This window comes from Nomascus leucogenys, chromosome 10 (genome assembly GCF_006542625.1).
Source record: "Nomascus leucogenys isolate Asia chromosome 10, Asia_NLE_v1, whole genome shotgun sequence".
Lineage (NCBI taxonomy): Eukaryota > Metazoa > Chordata > Mammalia > Primates > Hylobatidae > Nomascus > Nomascus leucogenys.
The window spans coordinates 66,073,064-66,097,632 of NC_044390.1; the positions used below are offsets into that span (position 1 = coordinate 66,073,064).

General features: G+C 42.4%; 1 protein-coding gene across 1 annotated transcript; it reads left to right on the plus strand.

Moving 5' to 3' along the window:
• Positions 1-3,779: 3,779 nt before the first annotated feature.
• Positions 3,780-22,158, plus strand: ZNF613 (zinc finger protein 613). The gene is made up of 6 exons (XM_004089392.3): positions 3,780-3,866; positions 6,035-6,199; positions 12,448-12,655; positions 16,617-16,743; positions 17,025-17,111; positions 20,519-22,158. Exons 3-6 carry the CDS (start codon positions 12,641-12,643, stop codon positions 22,135-22,137), a joined length of 1,848 nt encoding a protein of 615 aa, XP_004089440.1. The 5' UTR covers positions 3,780-3,866; positions 6,035-6,199; positions 12,448-12,640; the 3' UTR covers positions 22,138-22,158.
• Positions 22,159-24,569: the final 2,411 nt, after the last annotated feature.

Genomic DNA, 24,569 nt, shown 5'->3' on the forward strand with positions numbered 1-24,569 from the left:
ATGACACAAGAGTCCGTTGCTCACGTTACCTGCTGACCCTCTCCCCATCATTACCCTATAGTCCTGCCACATCCCCCTCTCCGAGATGGTAGAGATAGTGATCAATAAATACTGAAGGAACTCAGAGACCAGTGCCAGTGCGGGTCCTCCGTATCCTAAGCACCGGTCTCCTGGGCCCACTTTTCTTCCTCGATAGTTTGTCTCTGTGTCTTATTTCTTTTTTTTTTGAGACGGAGTCTGGCTCTGTCGCCCAGGCTGGAGTGCAGTGGCGCAGTCTCAGCTCACTGCAAGCACCGCCTCCCGGGTTCACGCCATTCTCCTGCCTAAGTCTCTCCTAGTAGCTGGGACTACAGGCGCCCGCCACCACGCCCGGCGAATTTTTTGTATTTTTAGTAGAGACGAGGTTTCACCGTGGTCTCGATCTCCTGACCTCATGATCCGCCCGCCTCGGCCTCCCAAAGTGCTGGGATTACAAGCGTGCGCCACCGTGCCCGGCCTTTGTGTCTCATTTCTTTTCTCAGTCTCGAGAGACGCGGCGAGATAGTATGGCGGCGCTCTTGTAACTGATACTCATGGGGGCCGCCATCTTGAAAGTCTCCCTACACCATCTTTCCCCGCCCACGATAACTTTATTGGTCCGCGTTGAGTCCATCGCGAGCGGCGCCAACGACGAGGCGCATGCGCCTTCCCGACTCTATCCAACGCAGGTCCAGTCCTCCCCGGCAAGACGCACCAAGCCCAGCATGGCCTCCTACGTTTTTGTCACTTGTAAGTAGGAAGCAGCTCCACGTTACAGGGGGCGCGGCCATCTTGGAGAAGGTGTACATATCCGTACAGAAAAGAGGGACGTCCCTTAGGGAAGCAGGTGAAACGACCTCCAGGAATGCTTCTGGGGAACAGTATAGGCTTTGGAGATCACTGTGGGCACAGGGTAATCAGAGCCAGCTGAATGAAAAGATCTCCCCCACCCAGGGTTAGTGGTGGGTATTGGGTGACAGCTCCAGGGTGAAAGGTGAAGGCAAAGGGACAGTAGGGGGTGGAGCTAATAGTGGGGGCGGGGCCTTGCTGTTGATCAAGTTGGATCCCAGAAAAGGTTGGTAGGAATTTTTGTGCAAGCTGCATCTCAAATCAGTAATAATTCTACTAAGTTATTAGAATTGGAATTGCTGATCCAAAGAAAATGAAAAATTTTAATTGAGTAAATAATTCCAGATTGTTGTCCAAAAAATGTTCTATTAGTGTATATACTATACTAGCAGCTATCCATTGTTCCAAAGAACTCCACTGAAAACTACTAGCTAATATTTTATTAAGTGTATACACTTTTTTTGAATAGGTACCTATGTCAAGCATAATATTTGCATTATCTTACATAATACTATAAAAGCTGTAGATGGATGCCGGGCGCGGTGGCTCACGCTTGTAATCCCAGCACTTTCGGAGGCCGAGGTGGGCGGATCACGAGGTCAGGAGATCGAGACCACAGTGAAACCCCGTCTCTACTAAAAAGTACAAAAAAATTCGCCGGGCGTGGTGGCGGGCGCCTGTAGTCCCAGCTACTCAGAGAGGCTGAGGCAGGAGAATGGCGTGAACCCGGGAGGCGGAGCTTGCAGTGAGCCGAGATTGTGCCATTGCACTCCAGCCTGGGCGACGGAGCGAGACTCCGTCTCAAAAAAAAAAAAAAAAGAGGGAGGCCTCCTTGCAGTTGAGATAAGAGAAAGGCATCTGTCTCCTGCTGGTCCCTGGGAATGGAATTTCTCGGTGTAAAACCCGATCGTACGTTCTATTTATTGAGATAGAAAACTGCCTTATGGCTGAGACATGCTGGCGAAAATACTGCTCTTTACTACACTGAGATGCTTGTGTAAAATCAAACATAAATCTGGCCTACGTGCACATCAAGGCACAGCACCTTTCCTTAAACTTGTGTATGACACAAAGACCTTTGTTCACATATTTTCCTGCTGACTTTCTCCCCACCATTACCCTATAGTCCTGCCACATTCCCCTCACCGAGATGGTAAAGATAGTGATCAATAAATACTGAGGAAACTCAGAGACCAGTGCTGGCGCAGGTCCTTCCTATGCTGAGTGCTGGTCCCCTGGGCCCACTGTTCTTTCTCTATACTTTGTCTCTGTGTCTTATTTCTTTTCTCAGTCTCTCATCCCACCTGACGAGAAATACCCACACGTGTGGAGGGGCTGGCCCCCTTCATAAGGTTGTTGAGATTTATCTATGTTGGTGCATACATCTATGATTTGTTCTTTTATTGTTGTTGAGTAGTATTCCAGGGTGTGATTACAATGCAACTTGCTTATACATTCATCTACTGATGGATACTTGGACTGTTTCCTGTTCACAGTATTATGCATAAAGGTGCTAAGAACATTCTTGTGAGTCTTTGTGAGGACATATAGTTTCATTACTGTTGAATAAATATCTAGGAGTGAAATTCCTGAGTCATAAGATTCTTGCTTTTATTTTGCAATTCTCCTAAGGAGTCATATAGTTCTGTAAAGCTTTTTACTCTTCACAGATTCGATATTTTAAGTAACATGGTATGTTTCTGAAATGGAGTTTGCATTTTGGGGCATTTTCTATAGATTTATCATGAAGGACACGTGAAAACTCTGTTAGAAATATAAACACTCCACTGCACGCAGGAATTTCCTTCTCATTCTTCCAATGGAATTGTCTTAATTTAGGTTGGATCGGAATTAGAATTTACGTTACTATGACTATGTAAATAATATTTATAGGTCAGTCAGGTAGTATCCTATGATTACTTTTCTTTTCTTGCACAACTTTTTTCTTTTTTTTCCTCAAGAAGAGGTTGCCAACGCTGTGTGGTGCAGTGGCTATTGATAGGTGCAATCATAGCTCACTGAAGCCTGGAACTCCTGGGCTCAAGCGATCTTCCTGCCTCGGTCTCCCCAGTAGCTGGGACTACACGTGCGCACCATCGCGCCCGGGCTTGCATAACTTTTCATTCTCCCAGAGTCGTCTTATTTATTCCTTCCAGAATTTTAGGCACTTGGTTCTTCGAAAGCCCCGACCTTAAGATTGACTCCACCTCCAGCAGAGGGAAGGCCCTTCTTCTCTCTTAAGGAAAATTCCCGCCTCCCGCATTGGATTCCCTTTTCCGGTTGGCTTGTGGCTGCTCTGTTTACCTGCACTGGGCGGTGACCGTGTCCCTCAAATGTAAATGTTCCAGCTGGTCGCTGTTTTTTCACTTTCCGTTGACGGGGTGAACGATAGCCTCGTACCTCAATTGCTTCTCCACACCCTTTTTGTCCTCAAAAATCTTCCTCTTGCCTTCCACATGTTGCTAGAAGCGTTTTCGCGGTATATGACTCAGGGCGCGATTGCTCTTTTTCCTCCGCGGAGAAAGCGTTTTCACTTGTACTGACACCTAACTTTTAAGATGGCCGCGCCCATTGTGTCATTCCCGTCATTCTATGTGCAAAGCGGATGACTTTTCTCCCTAGCCCGCAAGGGGCACGCAGCCCATCCCATGTTTGTCTTGGCTAAGCTTGAGCCTCTGAAAATAAATGAAACTTGGGCGCAGGATTTATGTGCCAAAATACGGGTTTCTTCACCGTCCCGAGCCATCCCTGGATACTTGGGCAGAAAAGGTCCACTTTACCTTCCGTACGTGCAGGATTCAAAGATGGCCGCCTCCAGTATTCGTGACGAGAGGACGCGAACCTACTACCTCCCAGTCGTCAGTGCTCCGTACACCTGCAACTTCAGACCTTCGTCGGCCGCCGTAGGCCGGCTTGGAGGGTGGGGGAGGGCCCAGAAGTGGAAGAATTCAGGAAAGTGCAGGCTCTGGGAAGTCTCGGTGGGTTCCCCGCAAAATCAGGTCTGTGTGTGGCTCAGTCAGGATGAGGGGAGGAGGGTGTCTGTGGGCGTCCGTTTAGTGCGGAGCCGTGGAGTTTGTGGGGGAAGCTGGAGCAAGTGGGAGTCGGGGTATTGGGGTTGGTGCGTCTCCGGAGTCAGCCCTGAGGGATCCTAGTGGTCGGTGGTCAGTCTGTCCAGAGCAACGCTTGGAAGTCCGTGATCAGGGTTTGGTGCCTTTGCGGGTCACTCTGTAGGGCTCGGTGATTGAGGACTGGAGTGAGGAGTGGTTTTTGTCAAGGAAAACGGTGTCTGCCTCGGATTCGGGATTTTTTTATTTTTGAGACAGGGTCTCGCTCTGTCACACAGGCTTGAGTGCAGTGGCGCGATCGTGGCTCACTGCAGCCTCCATCTCCCGGGGCTCAGGTGATCTTCCCACCTCAGCTTTCCCGAGTAGCTGGGACTACAGGTGAGCGCCACCACGCTATCTATCTATCTATCTATCTATCTATCTATCTATCTATCTATCTGTCATCTATCTAGTCTATTTATTGCAGCGACGGGGGTCTCACTATGTTGCCCAGGCTGGTCTCCAACTCCTGGCCTCAAACGATCCTGTCACCTTGGCCTCCCAAAGTGCTGGGATTACGGGCGTGAGCCTTAGCTCCAGGCTGTAATCAGGATTTAATATGCAACTCAGTGAGGAGGAGCCCGGGTTCATGTGAACCTGGGTGTATGGTCCAGGTTTTTGGATTAATCTAAGGGGGTGTAACCAGTGTTAGGGAGGTCTAGATGTTACAGTCGTGGAGATGCTTGTGAAGGCTGAAGCCTTGGCAGCCGGGGCATCCTGATTGGTGTGTGTGTTGAGGTCCAACGGTACGTTCCCTCTCAGTCCCTTTTAAGTTTCTCTGCAAGGACTGGTTTACAAATCTCATTTGACTTCTCACATCTCTCCTTCCTCTCAATCCTGGTAAATAGGGGAGCTTTGGGAAAGATCAATCAAATCTAAAATGGTAAGGTGGCCTGGCGCGGTGGCTCACGCCTATATTCCCAGCATTTGGGAGGCCAAAGTGGGCGGATTGCTTGAGCCTAGAAGTTGGAGACCAGCCTGAACAACATAGCCTGTCTCTCCAAAAAATACAAATATTAACTGGGTGTGGTGACACATGCCTGTAGTCCCAGCTACTCGGGAGGCTGAGGTGGGACGATCACCTGACCCTGGGAGGTCTAGGCTGCAGTGAACTATGATTGAGCCACTGCACTCCAGCCTGGGCAACAGAGTGAGATCCTGTCTCAAAAAAAAAAAAAAGAAAAAAAAAAAAGAAAAGAAAAGAAAGAAAAGGAGAAAAGAAAAAGGAAAAAACAAAACAAAGAAAATGATAAGGTTTCTATTAAAAATTTTCATCCTTCTTCCTCAAGTTTACTGTGTGAATGTATGTATACACACACGTAAATATTTTCTTCAGGTTCTGACACAAGTAAAACAACATCTCTCTTATCCCAAAATGTGTTCCCCAGTAATGACTTTTGATAAGATTTTTGTATATTTCAATTTCAGTTTTCTATGCTTGATTTTCACAACGCAGATAAGCTGCTGAAACATTGGTATAATTTGCCTTATTTAATTTTACATTGTAAACGTTCTTATAGTAAACATATCATCCATGTTTTTGTTTAAAAAAATTTTTTTAAGATTTCTGTAATAGTATACCATCAAGAGGCAAAACTGCACCATTGTGACTTGAATCACTAAGTGTATGGATATATTTAGATAGAATTTTAAGACTTAAAAAGTTCACATCACTTTTAAGAATGGGTTACAATTCTATGTTTACCCAAACATGTTTCTCCCTGACCCTCATCAGCACCTTGGTTTTTAATTTTTTTGCAATTGTAAATGGTGTGTTTTTAATTTTGACCTTTCTGTTCTCTTCTAATTTACTCTTACATAGAAGAGCAATTAGTTTAGAAAATATTTACATTGTTTTTGGTCACCTTACTGAACAAGCTTCCCTGTTCTCCAGGTTACAAAAATTTTCAAGCATATAACATGATTTAAAGAACTTTACAATTGAATACCTGTATGCCTACCACCTGGATTTTATCATAATTTTATTGTGTTTCTTTTATTACGTATCTATCTATGTATCATCCTTCTACTCATCATTAATCCATCTTTTTTTCTTTTTGTAGAGATGGCATCTCACTATGTTGCCCAGGCTGATCTCGAACTCCTAACCTCAAGTGATCCTCTCTCCTTGGCCTCCTAAAGTGCTGGTATTCCAGGTGTGAGCCACCTCACCCAGCCACATTTCTCCATCTTGTAAAATATTGCTTTGTTTTTTGGTGCATTTCAAAGTAAGTTGCAGACATTCATACATTTGCCCCTAAATATTTCAGTAGGTTTATCATAATTAAGTTCTACTTACAGCTTTTCCTAATTACAGGTCTATTAGTCACATACTGTATAATTCAGTGGCTTTTACTATGTGTGGCCATCACCAAAGTCAATTTTAGAACATTTTCATCACTTAAAAAGAAACCCCATACCCTTTTGTTACCACTCCCTATGCCCTACCACTAAGTAATCTCTAATCTACTTTCTATCTCTATAGATTTGCTTATTTTGACCTTTCTGTTTTCTTCTAATTTACTCTTATTTCATGTAAATGCTACAATATAATATGTGGTCTTTTGTGACTGGTTTCTTTCACACAGTATAATTTTTTTTTTTTTTTTTTTTTTTTTTTGAGACAGAGTCTTACTCTGTCACCCAGGCTGGAATGCAGTGGCGTGATCTCAGCTCACTGCAACCACCACCTCCCAAGTTCAAGTGATTCTCCTGCCTCAGCCTCCCAAGTAGCTGGGATTACAGGCGCCTGCCACCACACACGGCTAATTTTTGTGTTTTTAGTAGAGACGGGGTTTTGACACGTTGGCCAGGCTGGTCTCAAACTCCTGACCTCAGCTGATCCGCCCACCTCAGCCTCCCAAAGTGCTGGGATTACAGGCGTGAGCCATTGCGCCTAGCCTACATAGTATAGTGTTTTCAAGGTTTGTCTGTGTCGTAGCATGTATCTGTACTTCATTTTTTTTATGCCAGAATAGTATTTCATGGTATGGATATGGCATCTTGTATTTATCCTTTCATCAGTTGATGGACTTTTGGGTTATTTCCCCTTTTTGGCTATTATAAATAATGTGCTATAAACGTGTGTAAGCTTTCATTGTTTTTATTTCTCTTATATATAAGCCTAGAAATGGAGTTGCTGGGTCATATGGTATGTTTAGCCATTTGAGGAACTACCAGACTTTTCCAAAGTGGCTGCACCATTTAACATTTCCACCAGCCATATTTGAGGGTTTCCATTGCCACCATATACCTACCAACACTTGTTATTTTTGGTTTTTTATTACAGGCATTCTAGTGGGTGTTAGGTGGTTTTCATGGTTTTGATTTGCATTTCTCTGAAGACTTATGTTGAGCCACTTTTCATGTACTTATGATATACATAACTGAGGTATGTGTATTTTTACTAAATATAGAATTGTTAGTATTTTTAATAGCTAGATAGCTCCATTTGTGGATGTGTGTACTTCTAATCAGCCAGTTAATCCTGTTAATAGACCTAAGTCCTTTACATCAACTTTGCATGCATGTGTCGCTATTTCCTTTACAAAAATTTCCAAGGTGGATTTTTGGGTTCTAGTAATATCTCAATCGAAAGTATTCAATGCAAAGTGTTATTTCCAAAATTGTTTAGTCACTTAATACTGATAAAAAAGTATGTCTATTTTGGAATGCTTGCAACTTTTAGATAAAAATCATCAATCTGACTAAAAACTTATTGTTTATATATGTTCAATTGAATCTATAAAACTGTCACTCTTGCTTAGTCATATAATTTATTTCCTCTTCTCTAATATTGATTATTTATACTTGATTCTTTATCAAACTAATTGGGTAGCCTTTCCAGAATAGTTAAAATAGTGATAATCATCCTGTTCATCTTTGATATTGCTCTTGACTTTAAAGAATGTACTTTTATAGTTTCATAGAACTTTTTTTCTTCATTCCTAGAACTTTTGTAGGATGTATTTAATTTTTTTAAATGAGGTAAAATTCACAAGACATAAAATTAATCATTTTAAAGTCAACAATGCAATCGCTCTTAGTACATTCACAGTGTTGTACAACCACCACTTGCAGTCACTTCACATTCTCCCCTCCAGTAGATCCTGTCAACCCACCCATGTGCTTTCTGTCTGTTTTTGTAGAGTGCCCGATTCTGTCGCTATTTGGGGCACCAGTTGTAACTGACCATAATCCCTGGTGGACTGAACAAAGCGGGGCAAACGAGGGAATAAAAGACAAAAACAAAAGAATGTATTTGGAAGAAAGCGTCAGGGGGCACCTTGCCTCTAGTGGATTAAGAGCTCTGAGCTTTACACAGCCCTCCATATTTATTAGGCAAAAGAGATAGAGAGAATGGGGGGGGTGATTGTCGTCGGCCTTTTGGTTCACAGCAGGCTTGTGAGATTGCATTCCTTGAACAATAGCCTCTAGATGTCCCCATAGATAGCCTCAAGGAGCCCAGCGCCAGGGAATTGTGGCCCTCAGCAAACCTTCAGGTACAGAAGCGAGTTTGCCCACATTCTGTACTCATGATAAACAGTTTGCTGTTTGATCATGTAGCCTCCAGTGGAATGCTGAGTTGGTCATGATCCCTTTGGCCTTTTGGGCTCCCAACATCTTTTTTTTTTTTTTTAGGACAGAGTTTCACTCTTGTTGCCCTGGCTAGAGTGCAATGGCTTGATCTCAGCTCACCGCAGCCTCTGCCTCCTGGGTTCAAGCAATTCTCCTGCCTCTGCTAGGATTACAGGCATGTGCCACCATGCCTGGCTAATTTTGTATTTTTAGTAGAGACCGGGTTTCTCCATGTTGGTCAGGCTAGTCTCGAACTCCTGATCTCAGGTGATCTGCCCGCCTCAGCCTCCCAAAGTCCTGGGATTACAGGCATGAGCCACCGCACCTGGCCAGTGTGCTGTCTGTATGCATTTACCTAATCTGGGTATTTTATATAAATGAAATCATATAACGTGACATAAAACGTGCCCATAATGTGGGCAAACTCGCTTCTGTACCTGAAGGTTTGCTGAGGGCCACCATTCCCTGGCGCTGGTCTCCTTGAGGCTATCTATGGGGACATCTAGAGGCTATTGTTCAAGGAATGCAATCTCACAAGCCTGCTGTGACATTTAGTGTCTGACATTTTCTTTTTTTTCTTTTTTTTGAGACAGGGTCTCACTCTGTTGCCCAGGCTAGAGTGCAGTGGCACACTCTTGGCTCACTGCAAACTCTGCCTCCTGAACTCAAGCAATTCTCATACCTCAGCCACCCTAATAGCTGGGATTATAGGCACGCACCACCATGCCTGGCTAATTTTTGAACTTTTTGTAGAGATGGGGTTTCCTCATGTTGCCCTGGCTGATCAAGAGTTTATCTTGAGCTCAAAGCAGTTCTCCTGCCTTGGCCTCCCAAAGTGCTAGGATTACAGGTGTGAGCCACCACAATAGGTGTCTGACATTTTCACTTAGCATAATGTTTTTGTGGTTGTGGATTGTGTGCTAGGCTACTCCTTTAATAATTAGCCAGGGCATCTATAAACCTGCCTTACCGTTCACTTCCTGCTTGCACTGAACCTGTAGACATCAGCCAGAAGGAACGTTTAGAGTCTTCTTAGGTCTTTTCTCAGCCAACATCCTCCCCTGTGCATGCATGTGGCTTTATAAATTCCTCAGTCTATACAAGTGCTTTTGAATGGTATAATTTCCTCAAGACACTTTCCTCCTACCTTTTTCTCACAACCTTTCCTGTGTGACTCAAGTGTAATCTTTTGCCCCAGGCAGCTGAAGGTTGTTGTTCTGCTTCACAAAGTTTTTGAGAAATGCCCATTACTTTTCCTCCCTGAGTGAATTCCAAAACAGGAAGGGGCCTGTTGCGTAGGTCCTTCAGGTAGTTAGAATAGACAACAAACAATTTTTTTATTTTTATTTTTGAGACAGGGTCTCACTCTGTCACCTAGGCTGGAGTACAGTGACGAGATCATGGCTCACCACAGACTCAAACTCCTGGGCTCAAGTGATCCTCCCACCTCAGCCTCCCGAAGTGCTGGGATTACAGGCATGAGCCACCCTATCCAGCTAAACAAAATTATTTGTGAATAAAGTCTATTCTGTTTCCTCCAGGGCCTGAATCCAGATTCCCACGTTGGAAATGTTGGCCGCAATCTTTAAGACCGTCAGTGAGCTGGGGAGGGGGTGGAGCAAAGACAAGTATTTTTAAGTCACCATTTTGTTGTTGTTGTTCTTGTTTGTTTTGTTTCTTTGAGATGGAGTCTAGCTCTGTCACCCAGACTGGAGCTTAGTGGTGTGATCTCAGCTCACTGCAACCTCCACCTGCCAGGTTCAAATGATTCTCCTGCCTCAGCCTCTTGAGTAGCTGGGACTACAGACATGTGCCACCACACCTGGCTACTTTTTGTATTTTTAGTAGAGATGGGGTTTCACCATGTTGGCCAGGCTGGTCTTGAACTTCTGGCCTCAAGTGATCCTCTGGCCTCAGCCTCCCAAAGTGCTGGAATTATAGGCAAGCATGAGCCACCATGCCCAGCCAGTCACCTTTTTTTTGACTCAACATTTGCTCTGTTGTTGTAAACCTTCGACTATTTTTCAGAGTTCTGACCAAGTTTTTGTTTTGTTTTTGATTGTTTTTACTTGATTTTTTGATAGTTTTTTTACTTGAGTTTTTGATTTTTCGATAGAGGGATGGACCCTTGGACCTACCTACTCTGCCATTTTTACTCAATGAGATTTTCCTCCACAGTATACTTGCTTTTGTTTTTTTGTTGTTGTTGGTACTTTTAAAAAAGAAATAAACTGATACAAGTGCACCTTCAGTGATATCCTCTAATCCACCCCCTTTCCTCTTCTCCATCCCTAGGGATAACTATTCTCTTGAACTAATTTCATATAATGCATGTTTTATTAAATGTGTACATATCCAAAAATAATATATAGTCTTGTTTTATGTTTTTTAATTTTTTAAATATACTTTTCTTTGTTGTTTCTTTCATATGATGATGATTTGTGAACACGTCCTGTTTGGTAATGATGCTTTAGAGTTTATGGAAATTTTCTTTACGGCTTCCTATACATACATGAGTTTTCAGGAAATATACTCCTCCAGGGAAAGGACTTAGCCGCTGGAGCAAACAGGCGTGATTACATTCTCCGCAAAGCTCATAAGGGTCAAAAATGAAGTAGAAGCTCTTCAGCTATTCCTGGGAAAGAGGCTGTGGAAGCTCATGGGAAAGGAGGCCTTGCCATTTGAAATACACACCCTGGATGGCACTGAAATGTTGCATCCACTGCCTCCTGCCCAGGAATGTTAGATCATTTGGGTTCTGCCCCCTTCCACTGGTGGCGTTCTAAGAAGAAAAGTGTGAAACATCTCTTGCCACAATTATGTGCTTCTGAGATTGCAGAGTGAAGGGGAGCATTTGCAGCTGTGGGTTAGAGGATGAGTCAGTGCAGGCCCTGTGAGTTTGGAGCATGCAGGAGGGCCACCGAGAGCTTGTCACAATGATTCCATCCAGGTAGAAGGAAAGCTCAGGGTGACTCCATCCAGTTGATGCTCTCACCATGTGAGCCTCTTACTTAAGTTTTAGAATTGGGCCTAAAGAAAGCCTCTGGGGCTGCCAGTCTCTGACCTGCTGCTTTCAGGCCAGGGGTATAGCGTGCAGCTTTTCCATTTGCCTTTGTGCCTGTGTCACTGTTGGCAGTGCTGATTTCAGAAGGTCAGATTATATGTCTATGACAGTGGCCATCTTCTATGATGAATGAAACTCCCTCAAGGTAGTAGCAAAGAGAGCTAAGATGTATGATGATGGTATGTGGTCCAAAGGAATTCACCAGAGGCTAAGGTCATGTTCTTGGAGACAGGCTGCGTGGGTTCAGATTCTACTTCTGCTTTTGGACAATATAGTCAAATCTGTAAGCCTTAGGTCAACGTTGGAATGGGAAATAATGATTGATACTTTATAAGGATGTAACACAGAAGGTAGTAATGAGAATTCAAATAAGACAATGCCTCTGCTTGGCTTAGTACATTTGTCTTCAAACTGAGGCATGCCTACATGTGAGGTGTATGATGACTTTTGACCAGGCATGTGGGCACACGTGGTTTTAAAGAAATAAATATCCAATTCCTCACCTTCTCTGTCCTTTCTCTAAAACCTGATCTAAGAAGTCTCTTGGTGTTGCAGCATCATGTTGGTGCTGGTTCTGCTTTCCCATCTCCCCTCTCACAGTCACCCCACTTCCATTTCACAGAAGAAAGACAGTTTGTAAATGTATTGGCCATACATGTAGAATCTTATGTTTTGTTGCTCCAGGATTTGTTGTTGCCCCAGGGTGGGTTAAAACTTCTGGGGCCCCAAATAAAGGGACAGTTAGAGATGGCCTTGCATTAAGGTGAGAACACAGCAGCAGTGACAGCACCTGGGCCTGCAGGGAATGTACACTCAAATCAATTTACTCTTCAGCCCGCAGGTCCTGACTCCAGGAGCAAGACACTTCAAGTGAGATGAGGAGGAGGTTCCAGGACCTGGGTACCATCCTTTGCAGGGATGTAATTCACCAGAGACCAAGATTTCTAGCCAGAAATTGAGGGCAGCTCAAGGAGAGACTACAGACACGGCATCCTACTTACTGGCTATTTCCCAGTAACAGAAGAAAATGATCAAGTCTCAGGTGACTTTTTGTTTGTTTTAGTCTTTCCTTCATCACATGATTGATTTCTGGAAGACTTTAAAAGTCAGTTGATTTAAGTCAAAAAGTGTAAGTTGGTAAACTGGGATTTGTGCATCAGTAAATTTAGATTCTAATTTCAACATCTAGGCAAAGTAGGATCAGGACTACATTGTTTACATGTGGTATCATAGAAAGATATTTGGTCTTTGTCTGGCATAGAGCTCCTAAAACCCTTGGAATTTCCTGAATGATAAGGGTCTTTTTTTTTTTTTTTTTGAGACAGGGTCTCACTTTGTCACCCAGGCTGGAGTGCAGTGGTGCAATCTTGGCTCACTGCAGCCTCGGCCTCCTGGGCTCAAGCAATCATCCCATCTCAGCCTCCTAACTAGCTCGGAGTGTGTGCCACCAGGCCCAGCTTTTTGTATTTTTTTGTAGAGATGGGGTTTCACCATGTTGCACAGGCTGGTCTCTAACTCCCGAGCTGAAGCAATCTGTCTCCTTTGGCCTCCCAAAGTTCTGGGACTACAGTTGTGAGCCACTATGCCTGGTCCTCTTTTTTTCTAGTGAAACTACTCTCAGTGGACCCCTAGGTAGCTTCAGTATGGAGGCTGGTTGCCAGAAATAACAAGCCTTGATTAGAACCTTGGAACTTTCAGTCCTACTCCTAATCTCCAGGGAGCAGATAGAGGCTGGAGATTGAGTTCAGTCACCAGTAGCCAATGATTTATTCAGCCATGCCTGTGTAACATAAAAACCCCTAAACAGCAGAGTTCAGAGAGCTGGGTTGGTAAACACACTGAGGTGCTGGGAGGTTGGTGCATGCAGAGAAAGCATGGAAATTTATGCCCATACACCACCATACAGTGCCCTGTGCAGTTTTTCCATTGGGTTATTCCTGGGTTGTAAATAAACCAGTAATAGTAAAGTGCTTTCCTGAGCTCTGTGAGTTGTTCTAGTAGATTATTGAACCTCAAAGTGGGTTGCAGAAATCCCCACATTTGTAGCCAAGAGACAAAAGTCTTTGTAACCTGGGGACCTCACACTTGTGACTGGTGTCTGAAGTAAGGTTGATCTTGTGGGACTGAAACCTTAACCTATGGGTCTTCCAGGAGTTGGTGTCAGAATTGAATCTAATTGTTGGACACCTATTGGGTGTTAGAGAATTGGAGAATTGGTTGATGTGAGCAAAAACCCACACATTTGGTGTCAGAAGTGTGAGTAAAAACAGCACAGTGGAATTCACACAAAATGACTAATGTTGGAACCTAACGTGTGACCGGAGCATCCTGTGGGTTATAGTAGCTGTCACCTTCTGTCTAATGTCTCTGACTGTCATCACATCCAGAGAGTCCTTGGTCACAGGATATGCACTGACTCTCAGGAGAAAGCAGACCAGTTCCCGAGAGGTGTCACTATTAAATGCACTTAGGTTCCAGGACAGTTTTTGGATGGTTCTTCCTAGAGGTGGTGTGACAGATGATGTTTTTCTTTTTTTTTTTTTTTTTTTTTTTTGAGATAGAGTCTCACTCTGTCATCCAGATTGGAGTGCAGTAGTGGTGCAATCTTGGCCTACCACAACCTCTGCCTCCCAGGCTGAAGTGATTCTCCTGCCTCAGCCTCCCAAGTAGCTGAGATTACAGGCATGCACTACTACTGCCCGGCCAATTTTTGTATTTTTAGTAGAGACAGGGTTTCACCATGTTGGCCAGGCTGGTCTTGAACTCCTGACCTCAAATGATCCTCCCACCTCGGCCTTCCAAAGTACTGAGATTACAGGCATGAGCCACCGCCCCTGGCCCTGGATATAAATGCCATAAGCACAGCCTTCTCATACATGCCAAAGCACAGGTCCTCAGAGACCTTTTTGGGAAGAGGCCAAAGGAACTCAGAGGACACAGTTCAGGGGGCCAAGGCAAGGTTACCCAAGGACCCAGCCTTATGGCTGTTAGGGTCAATCCAGGAATAAAACCTGAAAGGCTGAGGAAAATGGAAAGATTGCACGACTTTCTTTTTTTATTCTTTTTCTAAAATTTTTTTTCGTTTTTCTTCTTTCTTTTCTTTTGAGTTTCACGTTGTCACCCAGGCTGGAGTGCAGTGGTGTGAACATGGCTCACTGCAGCCTCGATCTCTTGGGCTCAAGCGATCCTCCCGCTTCAGCCCCTCAAGTAGCTAGGCATGTGCCACCACATCCAGCTGATGGTTGTATTTTTTGTAGAGATGGGGTTTTGACATGTTGCCCAGGCTGGGATTGCATGACTTTCTAAGGTTCTCTGTATGAACAGGTGGCTGACTTACTGTTTGAGACAGGATTGGCAGTAGGGAGTTGAAAGTACTGTTGTCTGGTAAGGGAATGGGTTGTTGGGATCCAGAGGGTTTGCTTTACAACATCCCCCTATCTAAGATAGTACACTCTCTTTTTCCATGTTCAAAGCCAGTTCTTACTCCCTCATCCTTTAATACCTTAAAAAAATTTAAGTATATAAATGTACATGGATATATATATATATATGTATGCAATATGCTGTATAGGTTTATAGTCTGGGAGCAATAGGCTATACCGTAGAGCCTGGGCATGTAGTAGGCTGTACCATCTAGGTTTAAGTAAGCGCACTCTGTGATGGTTGAACAACAGAATTGCCTAATGACACATTTCTCAGAATGTATCCTTGTTATTAAATGACACATGAATAAATAAATATACATGTATACATGTTTGCATATATTTGTATGTATGTATATATGTATATATATTTAGAGACGTATCTGTCTTAGCCCTTAGATCTTTGGATAGTACCTTTCCATTATTGTATTTTCTCTTTCGCAAGCTAAATTGGTACATGCTAGACCTTACCTATCCTCTGTATTTATTAATCTTGTCTTTTATGTATTGCATCATTCTGTCCTTTTGTTGCATTTTTGGTAGTTTTTTCAGATCTACTTACCAGTTCATTGACTATCTCTTCAGTTATGCTGCTTACACGCCTGATAGCGTAAATATAAATACTTCAAAACCCACGTGTGTGTGTATGGTTTTTGAATAATATTTTGTATTTTCTTTTTTATTATTTATTTATTTTATTTTTATTTATTTATTTATTTTTAGGTGGAGTCTTGCTCTGTCACTCAGGCTGGAGTACAGTGGCATGATCTCGGCTCACTGCAACCTTTGCCTCCTGGGTTCAAGCGATTCTCCTGCCTCAGTCTCCCGAGTAGCTGGGATTACAGGCATGCACCACCATGCCTGGCTAATTTTTGTATTTTTAGTAAAGATGGGGTTTCACCATGTTGGGCAAGCTGGTCTCGAACTCCTGACCTCAGGTGATCCACCCGCCTAGGCCTCCCAAAGTGCTGGGATTACAGGCGTGAGCCACCATGCCTGGCCTATTTATTTATTTTGTAAGCCAGTCACATTTAGCAGTAGGGGGTAGTAATACTTATTTGTCTCTTGTTCTTTGGACATGTTTTGGAAAGAGTCTTTTATTCCTCCTAACATATAAAATATACTTATTTATTATGTAATATCTTGTAGTGTTTGGGGTTTCTTCCTGGTTGATTCTGGTAGTGCACATGAAGATTCATTGAAGATTCCTGATGAATACAGAAGTATGCTTTATTCATCCTGATATTGCTAAAATATACTTAGTGCCTGGCAAATAGGTGCTCAAAAAATAAAAAGAAGATTAGCAAGAGGATTAAATGATTCGTTCTTATAAAAACTTCTGATTTGTTAAACGATAGATAATTACACAATTACAGAATATTTTGCTAGAGATAGATTTTGAATATAGATAGATTTTGGAGATGGATTTTGCCTCTATGACAATGTATTTTTTTAAAAATCACAGCACCTAGATATATAGATGCAGACTATTTGGTGAAAATGAGCAGAACAATGTTCTTCACATTTCTTCCATATAAATGAGAGAAATACTTCATATTAAGCAGGACTCTGTTATTACAGGAATCACTGACCCTGGAGGATGTGGCTGTGGAGTTCACCTGGGAGGAGTGGCAGCTCCTCGGCCCTGCTCAGAAGGACCTGTACCGAGATGTGATGTTGGAGAACTATAGCAACCTCGTGTCAGTGGGTGAGGACAGCTGCCCTGTGTCACTCAGAGGGTACCCAGCCAAAGGCCTTTGCTTTCTCAGCTTTCAAAAGCTCTGGAGGGCCTGTGGTGCTGTGAAGTGGTAGATTCTGTACCCTCCCTGGCCCCAGATAAAAGAGTGTAATGTGCCCCCTTCAGAGGGAAAATCCCTTTGCTTTGCAGACACATAAATTACATAGTTCCTAAAACAGAACATGGTCCCATGTTGATAGACCACAACTCAATTCAATGAGCCTAAGTTGTGTATCATTTCCTATGAACAGGGTATCAAGCCAGCAAGCCAGATGCACTCTTCAAGTTGGAACAAGGAGAACCGTGGACAGTAGAAAATGACAGCCACATCTGTCCAGGTGAGTTCAGGGTGAGAGCCAGCAAGGAGGGTGGCTGAGCAAGTCACATGATAGTTGTTCAGCGGTGTCTGAGCTGTCAGGGCATGTGAGTCTGTGTGGACAGAGCCTCCATGTATCCCTCTCCCCACACAAAAGCTCTTTCTCCTTCAGGTATTTAGAGGAACATCTACCTCTTTATCGCATCTTGGATTTCATCACTGTTTATTTTTTATTTATTTTATTTTATTTTATTTTTTTGAGATGGAGTCTCACTCTGTCACTCAGGCTAGAGCCCAGTGGTGCAATCTTGGCTCACTGCATCCTCTGCCTCCCAGTTCAAGCAATTCTCCTGCCTCAGTCTCCCCAGTAGCTGGGATCACAGGCACCCGCCACTACGCCCAGCTAATTTTTTTGTATTTTCAGTGGAGACGGGGTTTCACCAAGTTGACCAGGATGGTCTCAAACTCCTGACGTCTGGTGATCCACCCGCTTTGGCCTCCCAAAGTGCTGGGATTACAGGTGTGAGCCACCACGCCCGGCCTCATCACTCTTTATTTAATCTAGGTTTGATTTGTTTTTCTCAAGGTTTCTTCCTTTTTAGGATTCTCAAATCTCATCATTTCTTGTTCCCCCATCAGAGCATCACTACCTGTTCCTTCTGCTTCTCTTGCTATGAAATTCCTCCTTCCATGTCTGTCTCCAAAGAGCGGTCTTGGATATCAGCACTCTCTCCTGACCACTGTACCTTTCTGCCCCTTTAGATAATGTTGATTTTTTTTTTTTTTTCCAAAGGTCTTCCCACCCTATCTTGGACTCTGTGGCCCCTTAGTAACCTGGTCTGTTGCTTTGCATATATTTGCTTCCTTAGCTTCTCTTTTTTCTCCCACTCTGAGGTCCTCCAGAGGTTCTGTTTCCCATTTATTTTGCTCTGTTCTCATATCCTTTAAAAGTTTCCTTCATTCTAATGACTTAAGTTCTTGTTCTCTATGGAGATTCTCAGATTGACATCTCCCTTAATATTTCCTAACTTACATGTTTGTACCATATTTTTTACCCACTTGCATGTCAACTCCTTGAGTCAATCCTGGCCACCATAGGGTTACCTTGAAACTTCCGTGCCTCCTCAGCTCCCGTCTTTGCTCTTTCAATTGATTTTTGAAGTAGTCTCATTCTCTTTCCAACCCAAACCAGATTACTACACCTCATGCCTGCTTTGCTTCAATTTCCTTTTGGAATCATTAATTCTGCCTATTATTTAGTTTCTCTTAAATTATATTGCTGGACTTATTCCCTTAAAGCTTTTCTGTTCTTACCATAGTCTGATGCCACTGAGTCCCAGTGAATCATAGCAGTCATATAAGATGGAAATTTCTCATCTGTCAGGTGATATTCTAGTTGAATCACCATGATATGGTATCATCTTGCCTACACAGAGTTTGCTTTCCTTTTCCTTTTCATAAATTCAAAGCCAACTATATTTAAAGCACTACATTTGAAGTAGTCTCTGCAGTGTGTCCCTTACTTTCCTTGTTTCGTTGCCTTAAATATTTTTTGATAGCCTATTACATATGGGCCCTGACAGCTGTGAACATCAATAACAACAACAAAATTCTTCTTGGAGATTACATGCTAAAAGGAAGAGGCACGAAATTAGTCAAAATGGATAAATGTCTTGTGGTGAAAAATGCTGGGAAGATCAGTAACGAAGTATAATGAGGGATGCCGGGAGTGGGAATGGCTGTTTGGTCAGATGCCTTTGAGCAGCTATATGACAGATGTGAGTACGTCCCTCTGGTGAATTACCTTCCAAGTAGACAAAATAGCAGGTCCAAAGGCCCAAGGCAGGTGTGTGTTTGAGGAACTTCAAGGAAGCCTGTGTGAATACAGAGGAGTGAACAAGAGGGGCAGTAGTCAGAGATAATACGGAAGTAAGGACAGTGTGGTGGGATGTGGAGTTTGGGGTAGACAGGTCATGTATGACCTTTCAAGGACATTTAAATGACTTGATTTTTTTTTTTTTTTTTGACACAGAGTCTCTCTCTGTCTCCAGGCTGGAGTGCAGTGGTGCGATCTTGGCTCACTGCAACCTCCGCCTCCCTGGTTCAAGCAATTCTCCTGCCTCAGCCTCCCAAGTCACTGGGACTACAGGTGCATGCCACCATGCCCAGCTAATTTTTGTATTTTTAGTAGAGACGGGGTTTCACCATGTTGGCCAGGATGGTCTTGATCTCCTGACCTCATGATCCGCGTGCCTCGGCCTCCCAAAGTGCTGGGATTACAGGTGTGAGCCACTGCATCCGGCCATGACTTGATTTTTTAAAAAATTATGAGATGAGGAAACATGAGGGAGTTTTGAGTAGAAGAGTGACATGATGTCATTTATATTTAAAAGGATCACTTTGACTACTTTGTAGAAAGTATACAGGAGAAGGCAGAGGTTGAAGCCTGAAGTCCACTTGAGAGGCTATTGCTATAGTACCAGACAGAGTGATTCTCTTCCACCTAGGTAGAAGGGGTGAGTGTTAGTGAGTTTCAGAATCCAGGAGTCCCCCGTTATCCACAGTTTCTCTTTCGACAGTTTCAGCTACCTGTGGTCAACTATGGTCTGAAAATGTTAAATGGGAAATTCTAGAAATAAACAATTCTTAATTACATTGCTCACCATTCCAAGGAGCATGAAATCTTGCACGATCTTGCTCCATCCTGGGACAGGAATCATTTTTTGTCCAGCATATGCATGCTGTGTACCCTACCCACCTGTGTTGCTTAGTAGCCATCTCGGTTATCAGATCAACTGTCAAGGTATCACAGTGCTTGTGTTCAAGTAACCTTTGTTTTACTTAATAATGCCTCCAAAGCTCGAGAGTGTGATGCTGGCCTATTGTTATAATTCTTCTATTTTATTATTTGTTATTGTTAATCTCTTGCTGTGCCTAGTTTATAAACTTTATTATAGGTATGTATGCACTGTATAGGAAAAAACATAATGGATATAGGGTTTAGTATGATTCAGAGTTTCAGGCATCCATGGTGTGGGGGGTGTCTTGGAACATATCGCCCATAGATGAGGGATTACTGTATATTTATAAAGGAGGACATATGGAATTTACTATTGAAGTAGACAAAGGGTGTGAGACAAACATACAAATGAAAGATGATAGTAAGGTTTCTCGCATGAGTCCGAGCAGGAATTAGCGTGCCATTTCCTGAGAAATTTACCTTGTTTATACACTGACTGCTTTTATTTTTTGTTTTCTTTGTTTAAATTATAATGGTTTATTCTTGTCCAAGTGACAATAGGCATATCTACTTGGAGTTTTTTAAACCATGGAAATAGTGTGGTCAGTAGAGCCAGCCTGTACAAAGCTGTTTGTGAAATAGTTCTATTCCATGCTCACGGAAAGATTTATTGTTCTCTTCTTTCTTAGAAATCAAGAAAGTTGACAATCATCTACAGATACACTCACAAAACCAAAGATGTCTGAAGAGAGTGGAACAATGCCATAAACATAATGCATTTGGAAACATCATTCATCAGAGGAAAAGTGATTTTCCTTTAAGGCAAAATCATGATACATTTGACTTACATGGGAAAATACTGAAATCAAATTTAAGTTTAGTCAACCAGAACAAAAGGTATGAAATCAAGAATTCTGTGGGGGTTCATGGAGATGGGAAATCCTTCCTTCATGCCAAGCATGAACAATTTCATAATGAAATGAACTTCCCTGAAGGTGGAAATTCTATGAATACAAATTCACAATTCATTAAGCATCAGCAAACTCAAAAGATAGATAAACCCCATGTATGCACTGAGTGTGGGAAGGCTTTCCTCAAGAAGTCTCGCCTCATCTATCATCAGAGAGTTCACACTGGGGAGAAACCTCATGGATGCAGTATATATGGGAAAGCCTTCTCCAGAAAGTCCGGGCTCACTGAACACCAGAGAAACCACACAGGAGAGAAACCCTATGAATGCACTGAATGTGACAAAGCATTCCGCTGGAAATCACAGCTCAATGCACACCAGAAAATTCATACGGGAGAGAAGTCATATATATGCAGTGATTGTGGAAAAGGCTTTATCAAGAAGTCTCGGCTCATTAATCATCAGAGAGTTCATACAGGAGAGAAACCACATGGATGCAGCCTGTGTGGGAAGGCCTTCTCCAAAAAGTCCAGGCTCACTGAACACCAGAGAACTCATACAGGAGAGAAACCCTACGAATGCACCGAATGTGACAAAGCATTCCGCTGGAAATCACAGCTCAATGCACATCAGAAAGCTCACACAGGAGAGAAGTCATATATATGCCGTGATTGTGGAAAAGGCTTCATTCAGAAGGGAAATCTCATTGTACATCAGCGAATTCATACTGGAGAAAAACCCTATATATGCAATGAATGTGGAAAAGGCTTCATCCAAAAGGGCAATCTCCTTATTCATCGACGTACTCACACTGGAGAGAAACCCTATGTATGCAATGAGTGTGGGAAAGGCTTCAGCCAGAAGACATGTTTAATATCCCATCAGAGATTTCACACAGGAAAGACACCCTTTGTATGTACTGAGTGTGGAAAATCCTGCTCACACAAGTCGGGTCTTATTAACCACCAGAGAATTCACACAGGAGAGAAACCCTACACATGCAGTGACTGTGGGAAAGCTTTCAGAGATAAATCATGTCTCAACAGACATCGGAGAACTCATACAGGGGAGAGACCCTATGGATGTTCTGATTGTGGGAAAGCTTTCTCCCACTTGTCATGCCTTGTTTATCATAAGGGAATGCTGCATGCAAGAGAGAAACGTGTAGGTTCAGTCAAATTGGAAAATCCTTTCTCAGAGAGTCATAGCTTATCACATACACGTGATCTTATACAGGATGAAGACTCTGTTAACATGGTGACTGTGCAGATGCCTTCTGTGGCAGCTCAGACCTCATTAACTAACAGTGCGTTCCAAGCAGATAGCAAAGTAGCCATTGTGAGCCAGCGTGTTGCCAGAAGTTCAGTCTCAGCAGATAGTAGAATTTGCACAGAATAAAAACCATATGAATGCAGTGAATGTGGTAGTGCTTTCGGTGATCAGTTACATCATATGTCACAAAAAACACACAGGAACAAACTGTGATATATTCAAGGTGGAAAGCCCTTGAATAAAACCTTATGGCTGATAAGCATATACTCAGAGAAAAATAGTATGAAGTAGAGACTGGGAAATTCTTTTATGGGAAGATAGATCCTCTCATCAGTGGCCATAGATCACATCTTCAGTGAGCGTATAGGTGGTAGAAATATAATGATCATGGAAAAGTCCTTGTTCAGAAATAGTACCCCAGTAGGTATCAGGGGGTTTACACAGGAGAGAAACTGTTGGAAGACCTTTGAAGGCTGTGAATGTGGCAGGATTGCTAGTGGTACATTCTGCCTTATCCTCAGAGGGAATCATACAGAAATAAAACTACGAAAATGTAACTAGAACATCTTCATCAAAATATGAAAGAACACATGAAGCAAATAAGCCCTGTGAAAAGGAATATTTTAGAGATTTCGGTCACAAATCCAACATCATTATATGGCAGGTAATATACAGGATGTGTATTTTAGGACAATATACCCTGAATCATTAGTTGATATGTCAATGACTAATTAAAAGGGGTTGTCAGTGTTACACATCATTGGTTAAATTTATAGCACAATGTACCTCTTCCCCCTTTTTTGATAAGAGTCTTCTATTCCCAACTAAGATCATTATATGATTAGCTCTTGTGTTTCTTTGATTCCAAATTTCTTCACTTGTTATTTGAGACTACTGAAGCTCTTCAAAAGGAAAAATGTATTTAATTTAATAATGTAACACAACAAGTTTGGATGTGTTTATAAATATCACCCCAGAGGAATAAGTTCAAAACTTGTGAATAACCAGTTGGCCGTGCTCTTAATTTAGAAGGTAGTCCTCATCCTAACCCTGTGGTTTGTCTTATTGTTGGCATAAACACCATTCAGAATAGTTTGAATGATCTATTTTCTTTACCTGAAACTGTTTCCTTTATCTAGGAACCATGGATGACGGCAGTGGGAAACAAAGCAAAATTTCAAGCCAGCATTTTTAAAAAGCTGGATTATATGCATGTAGCTATTTTACCCTCCGGCAGCTGTAGTTAGAAAATGCATATGCCTATATCAGTTGAAAGAGACATACAATATAAAGATCAAATTGTCCTAATAATTTCTTGTTCATGGGACATATTTGGAGTGGGAAGGGGAAAGGACTCAATTTTCCTTACATAAAACAGGATATGAATACTTTTCTAAAAAGTGTTCATGTCTTTACCTAAATTATAAATTCCTTGATAGTTTGTAGGCAACTGTATATACCCTAGCAGATACCAAAATAGAAATTAATTATATGTAGATTTGGAAGATGAATGAAGGTGCATGAATAACCCAGTGGACAATTAATCAAAATTACTTTTGCCATTGAAGGAAAGGAGCTACCGGAAAGAAATTCTAAGGATTAGTATTATTCTAAAAAAAACTTTAAAAAAATCCTGAATAGAGACCCATTTCTGTCATAAGAGGGGTAGAACAGAGAAGGAATAGGATTCACAGAATAAGCCCAATAAAAGAATAAAGTAACTTCATTCTCTAAAAATAAAGGACAGCATGTAAGATGGGTGAAGGTGAGATCCTTTTGGATATCTTGGATAAGAACACTTAAATTTGTCTACAGATCTGTCATCTTGGAGAGTTGCTACTGTTTTAAAGATCCTGGCTCCTCTGTGGTATGCTGAATTGGAACATATGATTTATCTTCATCATTCCTTCTCACCTGGGGTTAAGACCCTTGTCCTCTCCTGTACTCAGTTCCTTCCCTTGATCTAATAAAGATATATCCATGTTAGAAACAGTCCTGCTTACAAGGAAAAATAAAGTGGAAATTTGCCATAAAGTGGCTGCCTCACAAGTGAAACCCAAACTCTGGGTTATTGAGTGATTACAAATAGTTTTTGAACGTCTGCACTGTTGCAGACACTTGTGCACACAGGATACACTGATGAACAAAACATAAAGTTGTGGCCTGTAACAGGGTGGATTCAGTACAGATGCTCTGCAGTTAAGAGTATAAGAAATGGACTGTTCTTCAACCTGGACTTCAGATTCTCTCTCTCTACTTCTTGCCTTGTGAATCTGCACATCCTATCATAGCAGTCGTAGCATCTTACTCCCTGAACACATAAATCAGGGTGCACTACTGGGCTTCCCAGGCCTGTCCTTGGGACCAGGTGTTGAACTCACCTTTCAGAAGTTGGCATCCCAGCTAAATAAATGTAACTGGATGCTCAATTCCAGGTTGCCTCTTTCAAAAGGCACATTGCCCCTCGCCTTCATAAAAATTGTAGCTGACATTTATTAAGCGTGCCATTTGCCAAATGGTAACTGCATTATTTAGTAATTTTAAAAAATTAAACAGTT

What these genes read in the sequence shown, in the direction of transcription:
- ZNF613 (XM_004089392.3), top strand. An exon ending in TAGCAACCTCGTGTCAGTGG is followed by an intron (nt 16,744 to 17,024) that starts GTGAGGACAGCT and finishes TCCTATGAACAG; the next exon opens with GGTATCAAGCCAGCAAGCCA. An exon ending in TGACAGCCACATCTGTCCAG is followed by an intron (nt 17,112 to 20,518) that starts GTGAGTTCAGGG and finishes CTTCTTTCTTAG; the next exon opens with AAATCAAGAAAGTTGACAAT.